Below are 10,000 nucleotides of genomic sequence, written 5' to 3'. Positions count from 1 at the left end.
GAAAACTTTCGGTGCAGTGAAAATTGTGACATCTGCCGAACACGTCCCGGTGGATTCCCGCGACACGCCGCTCAAATGTACCGCTGATTGTCAAGAGCCGCCTCGCTGCCCCCGACGCCCGCCGCCTTCACCACCACCGCCACCACCACTATCACAACCACCACCACAACATAACAAATAAAACCAAGAAAAAAAAAACAGATAAATAGGCCTTGATAAACTATGGATTCACCACTATTACCACAACCACCACTGTCACCATCACCACCACCACCATTACTACTACCACATAACAAATAAAACCAGGAAAAATAAATTGATAAACAGGCCTTGATAAACTATGGAACGACCACCACCAACACCACCACCACTACCACCAAGGACACCAAAACCACCACCACCGTCACCACCACCACCAGCACCACCAACATAACAAATAAAACCAAGGCAAAAGAAACAGATAACCAAGCCTTGATAAACTCTGGAACTGTCTCTGTGATTTCTCTTTCCTGTGAATTTCCTGTTTTCAAGATAGGAATACCAGGACATCCCAGCGCTAAGTTAACAATTGAATCCGAGACTGTTCCTCTATGTCACTATTTTATTTAATTTTCCTTTTTTCTAGAGTGGAAAGTGGGAGAGCATTTCTTTTTTTACTTTCTTTTTTTTGTGTGTGTGCTCTTGTGCCAATCTCCACAGGGGGGAAAAAAAGAAGGAAAAAATAGGAGGAAAACAACGTAAGATATTTTTTTAGCAAAGAAAATAACATAGAAAGTCAAGGGAATTGGATTGACTTTTTGTATTTCAGTTCAAGAAATAATGAGACAAAACAAATTAACACGTAAAATAAAAGTTGTGCTGTCTTCATTCAGACACGCAAATGAAAACAAATGGAGGAGAAGCCGTAGAAAGAAAGAAATAATGCGACAGAACAACAAATAAATGGACGAAATAAATGACGAGAGAGGCTGTAGAGAGAAAACAATAAAACAAAACAAAAATAATAAAAGATATAAATGTTGTTTGTCTTCTTTCATACACACAGACGATAACAGAACGAGGAGAGGCTGTAGAAACAAATAAAATAAATAAAACGAAACAAAACAATACATAAAATGCGCGCCGTTTTGTCTTCTTTCACACACACAAATGATGACATGACAGAGAGAGAGAGAGAGAGAGAGAGAGAGAGAGAGAGAGAGAGAGAGAGAGAGAGAGAGAGAGAGAGAGAGAGAGAGAGACATACGTACAGACAAACAAACAGAGACAAAGAGTTAGGGCCAAGCATTCGTTGCACTGAAAGGAAAAGTAAACAAAAGAAGAGAGGCAAGAAAAATAAAACACGCGGCAATAAAGGTTTGGATTCCGCTTTGGTTACGTCCGGATGGGGTTCGATTCCACGTCAACAGTGTTCGGTGCAGTTTGTTAACAGTCCACGCGGCGCCTCCTGTTTCTCCTGCTCTCCTTCCTTCCCTCCCTCCCTCCGTTGTTGTGGTGTCCGCTTTCAGATTTCACTTATTCTTGACTTCAAAATCCACACAGGGAAGAAAAGAGTGGGAGTGTGACCTGAATTTCTTAAACGCTTTGTTCTTTCATCAGCATTGCTTTGAAACGCCACACAGATGATACGTCGGGTTCTTTTGGGTGCATGAATGTCCTTTTTCGCGTTGCTGATACAGAATCTTTGTGAAACTATCGCTGGAGTCATGAATACACCGTTGAAAGCTGCATTAACTTATATTCACTAGGGCCAGGTGAACGAAATGAGATAAACTGGTCAAGTAAACTATAAAGTAAGTATGAATGTATGTATATATGTGTGTATGTATGATGGTTTTCCTTTTTTCTTTTTTTTTTCCCTTTTTTTTCAACGCTGCCAGTGAGTATTTTATTTGGACAATTTTGCGCCACAAGGAAACACATCACCAAACTTTTCACACTGGACACCAAGCTGGCCAGGGGAGCAATATCAACACACACACACACACACACACACACACACACACACACAAACGGACGGACGAATGGACAAACAAACAAAGCCCCTGCAGTGAGTACCCGCCCGTGAGTGATAAAAAAATTAAGCCACTCCAGAGAGCAACCACGAATGAAGCAAACTAAACGATAATTAAATAAAAAAAAATCAAACAAACCCCCACTAAAAAAAAAAAAAAAAAGAAAAAGTACCTACGACCCAGATCAGTAAAACAAAAACAAACGAACGAACAAATACAAACAAACCACCACCATCACCACCACCACCAACAACAACAACAACAGACAGACAGACAGACAAATATACAAACTCCCTGCTGACCACTACCGATAGAAACAAAACAAAGCGAAGCAAACACAAGCAAACAAACAAAAACAGAAAACACAGTACACTCCCCTTTACACACACACACACACACACACACACACACACACACACACACACACACACATCCTCAGTAGTCCACACACTCACCACCACCACCACCACCACCACCACCACCACCATCCACCACCACCACCACCACCACCACCATCTGTCCCTGCGTGCTCCGGGCCGCGTCCCTCAGCCAGACACTCTCAGACCTCAAGTTTAGGAGGCAACCCGGAACTCGCAGCCAAGATGATGAGTTTCCTGGGCCAAGCTTTGTCGTATGAGCTCACGACAACACAAGACTGACGCCAACGATGCCCTCCCTCCTCCTCCTCTTCCTTCTGCCTCCTTTACCTCCTTCCTCCCTTCCTGCCTGTCTGCTCCTGCTGTGAGTGTGTGTGTGTGTGTGTGTGTGTGTGTGTGTGTGTGTGTGTGTGTGTGTGTGTGTGTGTGTGTGTGTGTGTTGCTCTCTTTGCTTGCACTTATTATGAGAGGACGTGTTTACTAGCTTAAAAGATATCAACAACAACAACAACAACAACAACAACATGAGTGATCTCTGCAGCACTACCAGAGAGAGAGAGAGAGAGAGAGAGAGAGAGAGAGAGAGAGAGAGAGAGAGAGAGAGAGAGAGAGAGAGAGAGAGAGGAGAGAGAGAGGGAGCAATCAGTCCTTAATAATTCTTTTTACAAAGTTTATACTCGCACTATTATGAGAGTTGTGTGTGTGAGGAAGAGACCTCTAATACTTATATAAAAGACAGACAGACAGACAGACAGACAGACAGACAGACAGACAGATAAACAGACAGACATATAAGCACACATAAACTAACAGATACTACACTTTGATCTTAACCAAAAGGCCGAGAAGCGATATATATAGAGGAAGGCAAACAAATACGAGGACAGAAAAACAGATAGACAGACAAGAGCCAAACAGGCAGCCAGACAGATGAACAGGCAGAGAGAAAGACAGAAATGAAAGAGCAAGTACAAAACATAAGAACAGACAAACAGACATACAAATAGAGAGGGCAAGATACACACACACACACACACACACACACACACACACACACACACACACACACACACACACACTAACACGCAAGGGGTCATAGAAAAGGATTGAAAAGAAAAAAAAATAAATAAACGAAAAATAGCCCACGTACACGTTATAAAAAAAAAAAAGAATATCTATTTATAATTCATGAATGCAGATGTTATTCACGGGTGATGAAAAATGTATTTATTACAAGCCAAAACTTAGCGACCAGGGCCCACTTGGCAAAACTGTGGGAGTGAAGGAGAGGACGTGATGAAAAGGGAGAGCAACGGAAGGAAAGAGTGAAAGTGGCAGAAGGAGAGAAGGCAGAGGCATAGGAACTGGGATAATAAAGGCAAGGAATGAAGGGACGTGATAAACAGGGCAAGAATGGAGGAAATGAATAAAAATATACACTAACAAATAATAGAAGTGAAGGAATGGCATGATAAATTGAGTCAGACCGACAAAAATAGATAAATGTTAGACGTAAAAGAATTCAGAAAATAAATAACGAAAGAAAAATAAAAGATAAAAAAATGATACATAGAGTAAGATCAAGGAAAATGAATAAAGGTTTGACACACGAGACTTGAAAACGAGATAAATAAATAAAGATAGAAAGAAAAGAAGGAAAAAAATATGTCATGATAAAGTGAAAATGGTGAAAATGAATAAAAGAGAGACAAAGGAGGAGTAAAGGGAGGGGAAGCGAAAGACATGAAAGAGTGAGAATGACAAAAGCGGACGAAATAAAACTCACACACACACACACACACACACACACACACACACACACACACACACACACACACACGAAGGATAAAAATAAAGAACGACAGCAATAAATAAAAGAATAAGTAAATCAAATGTTCTCGGAAGCAAAATCATGCAAGTGAAAAACCAAAGGAAAAGCACTTGAAAAAAAGGGGAAAAAAAAGAGGAAAAAAGAAAACGGTGTAGATGCATTGAAGAAAAAATTACACAACGAACAAAATATGATGCTGACACGCTGAGGTCACAAAAATTAAGTACAGGAATGATGAAATGGCAACACACACACACACACACACACTAGAAAGAAAAGGGAGAGAAGAAAAAAAAAGAAGGAAAGAAAAGAATGAAAAAAGGTAAACTCGAGCAGAATAACAGAATAAGCAACACAAAGAGAAAAAGAATAAAACAAAAATATCAGCAATAAACAAAAGGAAAGGGGGAAAAAACACCAATAAACGAGGACCATAAGGAACGAAAGGAAGGCAAAGGAAAATAAAACCTGAGCAAATGAACACAAAGAGACAGACAAAGGAAAATAAATTAGAGCTTCATGTCCTAGAGAGAGAGAGAGAGAGAGAGAGAGAGAGAGAGAGAGAGAGAGAGAGAGAGAGAGAGAGAGAGAGAGAGAGAGAGAGAGAGAGAGAGAGAGAGAGAGAGAGAGAGAGAGAGAGATTCCTAAAGGCAGACACACGCACAGACAGACAGACAGACAGTTTCAAAGAGAGAGACGAAAGTAAAGAGAGAAAATCAGAGAAGTGAAATGAAAGACGGAAAAAGGAAAAAAAAAAACGAAAAAAGACCGCGTTTCCCAGATTTTTCTTATAGGTTCTAAACACACACACACACACACACACACACACACACACACACACACACACACACACACACACACACACACAAACAGTAAAAAAAAATATAAATAAAAACCAAAAGTGAGGCATAAAGAGAAAAGATAAAAATACTGGGATGGAAAAAGAAGAATGTGATAAAAAAAAAAAAAACACGAAAACAGCAGATGTGAGGAACCGGAGAGAGAAATAGAGAATATAATAAGAGATCATGATAAAAGAAAAGAAGAGAAGGCAATAAGGATAAGAGACACAGCAAAAAAGGAAAAGATAACAACGATAAGAAGAACAATGAAGAGAAAAGAAGATAAAGAAGAGAAAGACTACAAAAAGGTAAGGACACAAGATAAGAAGGATAAGAGGAATGATGAAATAAGAAAAGAAACCAGAGAGAGAGAGAGAGAGAGAGAGAGAGAGAGAGAGAGAGAGAGAGAGAGAGAGAGAGAGAGAGAGAGAGAGAGAGAGAGAGAGAGAGAGAGAGAGAGAGAGAGAGAGAGAGAGAGAGAGAGATACAAAACCCAAACGTCAGAGATAAAAATGGAAATAAGGAAACTGAAAAAACAAAAGAAAACAAAACAAAGAAAAACACGAAGGAATTTTGAGAAACAAAAAAAAAAGATCTTCCATTATTTTACTTTGATTTTACATGACGTATTTACATTATTTATTTCATCATCATCTTTATTGTTTTGCTTGTTTACTTATTTACTGCCTTATTTTAGTGTTTCATTATTTCTTTGTTTCTTTTTGTCACCACTTTATTTCTTTATTTTCTTTTCTTATTTCATGACCACCTTATTTCCCTATTTTCTTATTTCTCTAGTTCTTTATCTCTTTCCTTCCTTATTCCTAACTTTGCTATTTTATTTTTCCTTATTTTATTACCTTCTTATTTCATTATCTTTTATTTCATTACCTTCTTACATTTCATTATTTCATCACTTTCCTTTTCCTTAACTTTATTTCATCACCTTTCTATTCCATTACCTCCTTATTTCATTATCCTCTAATCTCATCGTCTTTTATTCCATTGTCTTCTTATTCAATTATTCCTCAATTTCTTACCAATTTCCTTAATCGATCAACCTGCTAATTCATTATCTCTCTATCTAATTCATTATTTCACTAACTTATTTCATTACTTTTTTTTTATCTCATGAGTCCCTTACTTCCTCTTTGCTTATTACTTTGTCACTTTTTTTTTTCTGCCGCAAATACATACACACACACACACACACACACACACACACACACACACACACACACCAATTAAAACAACATAACCAAAACTAAGGCACAAAAAAAGACAAAGAAAAAAAAATGAAGAATAAGGAAACATAAGATATACACAAACAAACAAACAAACAAACAAAAAAGAAAAATACAGTTAGAAAATACAAAAAAAAAAGAGAATAAGAAAAAAAAATAAAGAAAATGAAACAATAACAGACGCAGGACCGTGAAGACCAGAGCAGCATTAAGTAGTTAAACAAAAGAGTAACGCGCCAGACCCCGGACGAGGCGGAACAAAGGAACGGACTAAAATTTCTAGAAGTTAAAACATTTCTGGTGCCGCCGTGAGCCTCGAGGTTTTAACTTTTAATTCTGCCCGGGAGAGAGGGAGAGGGAGAGAGGGAGAGGGAGAGGGAGAGGGAGAGGGAGAGAGGGAGAGGGAGAGGGAGAGGGAGAGGGAGAAAGAGGTTGAGGTAGTAGAGGGAGTACGCAAAATGAATAGGGTTGTGTGTGTGTGTGTGAGAGAGAGAGAGAGAGAGAGAGAGAGAGAGAGAGAGAGAGAGAGAGAGAGAGAGAGAGAGAGAGAGAGAGAGAGAGAGAGAGGATGGATGTAAGCTTAAACACTAATCTGTGGACCACTCCAATCTCTCTCTCTCTCTCTCTCTCTCTCTCTCTCTCTCTCTCTCTCTCTCTCTCTATGTGGGTGTTATTCCACGAACGAAAAATTCCCAACGGAGGCATATTATGAGAGAGAGAGAGAGAGAGAGAGAGAGAGAGAGAGAGAGAGAGAGAGAGAGAGAGAGAGAGAGAGAGAGAGAGAGAGAGAGAGAGAGAGAGTCCCTCGAGATACTTCCAAGTCCCTCCTGGTCAAGAGAGATAGGCAGTGGAGGGAGGAAGAGGGAAGGGAGAGGAGGGAGAGGGAATGAGAGAGTGAGAGGGAGTGAGAGGGAAGGAGGGAGAGGGAGGTATTGGATCATACATCACCAAGAGACTGATATTGTTCCCTCCTCTCTCTCTCTCTCTCTCTCTCTCTCTCTCTCTCTCTCTCTCTCTCTCTCTCTCTCTCTCTCTCTCATCGTAGCCCATCAAGAAAAGAGGAAAATTAATGGCTTGTCTGTCTGTCCGCCTGTCTGTCTGTCTGTCTGTCTGTGTGTGTGTGTGTGTGTGTGTGTGTGTGTGTGTGTGTGTGTGTGTGTATTTATGTGGCTGTTGTTGCTGTCTATTTCTGTCTATTGCTCTCTCTCTCTCTCTCTCTCTCTCTCTCTCTCTCTCTCTCTCTCTCTCTCTCTCTCTCTCTCTCTCTCTCTCTCTCTCTCTCTCTCATTCCATTCTTTACTTTCCACTCCCCTTCCCTTTCATCAATTTTTTCTTGTTTCTCGTCCTCCTCACACCTGCTCCCCCTCCTCCTCCTCCTCCTCCTCCTCCTCCTCCTCCTCCACTTCTCCGTTTTCTTTTAATTTTGGCACCATTACTTCACCTCATCTTCATCCTAACTTCTCCCATCCTTTCATTCTCTCCATTCTTTCTCTCCTTACCGCCCACTTCCTCCTCTCTCTCCCTCACTCCCCAATGATCATCTCTTGTTCCTCCTCTTCCTTCCTTTCGCTTAAGAGTTTTCTTGTTTTCGTGTTTATTTTCATTCTTACGTGATTCTTTCTTTTTTATTATGTCTCCTTCTATTCCCATTTTTTTTCTTTCTTCCATTGCTCTAAGTGTTCTCCTTTTTTTCCCCTTTTTTTCTTCTTCTCCTCCTCCTCCTCCTTTCTTTCTTCTCATACTTGTCAGCGCATCTTCCGCCTTCTTCCCCGCCTTTTCTCTCTTCTCTTTCTACTCGTCACCTTTTTTTCGAGTTTCCATCCCCCTTTCCCTTTCCCTCGTCCTCCTCCTCCTCCTCCTTCTCCTCCTCCTCCCCCAACAATTCTTCTTTCTTCTCATCTTCACCTCCTCACCCTCCTCTTTCCCTTTATATTCTGCCCTGCCACCACTTCCTCCTCCTCCTCCTCCTCCTCCTCCTCCTCCTCCTCCTTCTCCTCCTCCTCCTCCTCCTCCTCCTCCTCCTCCTCCTCCTCCTTTCAGCCGCACTGCACGCCTCCTGCCTGCAATAACAACTTGCAAACGACACAACTTTGGCTCATCTGTCTCACAGGCGCTATGCTGCGAGGAGGAGGAGGAGGAGGAGAAGGAGGAGGAGGAGGAGGAGGAGGAGGAGGAGGAGGAGGAGAAAGGGAGGAAGGAATAGAGGAAACAACAAGGAGACGGATCAGAAAATATTAAAAGTGGGGTTGGGTAAAACGAATACTAAACGAAGGAGGAGGAGGAGGAGGAGGAGAAGGAGGAGGAGGAGGAGGAGGAGGAGGAGGAGAAAAGGAGGAGGAGGAAGAAAGAAGAGAGAGGAAGAGGAAGAAAGAAGGAAGAGTGAGAGGAGAAGGGAAAGAAGGGGAGGAGGCAGGAGGAGAGAAGAAAGAGGGGAAGGAAGAGGAGGAAGGTGAGTAGGAAAGGAAGAGGATGAGGAGAGAAGGAAGAGGGACAGGAGGAGGGAAGGGAAGAAAGCAGGAGAGAAGAAAGAAGAAAAGGAGGAGGAGGAGGAGGAGGAGGAGGAGGAGGAGGAGGAGGAGGAGAAGGAGGAGGAGGAGGAGGAGGGAGGAGGAGGAGGAGGAGGAGGAGGAGGAGGAGGAGAAAGTGGAAGAGAAAGAGGGGAAGGAAGAGGAAGAAGGGAAGGTGGAGAAAAAGACAAGGAGGAGGAGGAGGAGGAGGAGGAGGAGGAGGAGGAGGAGGAGGAGGAGGAGGAGGAGGAGGAGGTGGTGGAGAAAAAGACAAGGAGGAGGAGGAGGAGGAGTAAAAAGCGTACACTTCTCCCAGGGGGGCCATAGAAACACAGTACCTGCAGTGTCGGGGTGTGGGCGTCCTTGCAGCACCCGGGGGCAGCACTCACCTGGGGGAGAACAAGACAGGTGAGACACATGGGAGCACAAAGGAAGTGCAAGCAGCAGCATACCTCTTGCCCCCTCACTAGATTTGATTATAATAATTTACTTTTCTACTCTAAAGGTGATGTAATGTAATGGTTGTGGTGATAGGTGGGTGTACAGTCTCTCTCTCTCTCTCTCTCTCTCTCTCTCTCTCTCTCTCTCTCTCTCTCTCTCTCTCTCTCTCTCTCTCTGGAAAAGTTGAGTAGGAATAAATTATTTTCTTTTTTCTTTTTTATTTCTTTTATGAATTTACTTTTTTTATTTTCATCCCTCCCTTCTTTCCTTTCTTCTTCTTCCTCTTTTTACTCGTTTTTATTCTCTTCCTCTTCTATTCAACTCTCCTTCCACCTCTTTTCTATGAAATCTCACTCCTCCCTTTCCTCTCTCTCAGTTTTTTCCTACTTTTTTCTTCCTCCTTCCTTTTTTCTTCATCTTTCCCTCTTTCCCTTCCTCCCTCTCTATTTTTACCTTCCTTTCTTTGCCTTCAAATCTTCCTCCCCTCTTCCTCTCTTACCTATTAACTATCTCCTCCATTTTCACCACATCTTTCCCCTTTATTTCTTCCTCCTTTCTCCCTTTCTTTTATTCAGTTTTCTTTTCTTCCCTTCCCTCTTTCCCCACAGCCCTTGCTTCCCCTTCTCTCCCCTCTCCTTCCTCTCCCTCCAACATTAAGACAAAAAATACTGTAGCAGGGTTTGGGTCTATTGTTGCAGTCCCTCTCCTCCACCACCCCATCACCCCTCTCCCCTCATCCCTCT

At 42.0% G+C, this 10,000-nt stretch overlaps 1 protein-coding gene and 1 pseudogene across 2 annotated transcripts in view; both read right to left on the bottom strand.

Moving 5' to 3' along the window:
- The window catches only part of LOC135110329 (uncharacterized), a 22,435-nt gene that overhangs the window by 940 nt on the left and 11,495 nt on the right, over positions 1–10,000 (bottom strand). For both annotated transcript variants that reach the window (XR_010273192.1, XM_064022562.1), the window contains exon 2: positions 9,155–9,205. Coding sequence is in view for 1 of the 2 variants with exons in the window: in XM_064022562.1 (XP_063878632.1) it covers positions 9,155–9,205 (51 nt within the window). In the remaining variant the exon portion in view is untranslated. The remainder of the gene's footprint in view (positions 1–9,154; positions 9,206–10,000) is intronic.
- Positions 3,163–3,245, bottom strand: LOC135110789 (U2 spliceosomal RNA; annotated as a pseudogene).

This window comes from Scylla paramamosain, chromosome 20 (genome assembly GCF_035594125.1).
Source record: "Scylla paramamosain isolate STU-SP2022 chromosome 20, ASM3559412v1, whole genome shotgun sequence".
NCBI classification, from domain to species: domain Eukaryota; kingdom Metazoa; phylum Arthropoda; class Malacostraca; order Decapoda; family Portunidae; genus Scylla; species Scylla paramamosain.
The sequence above is the reverse complement of the archived record's forward strand: the minus strand, read 5'-3'. Positions and strand labels throughout refer to the sequence as shown.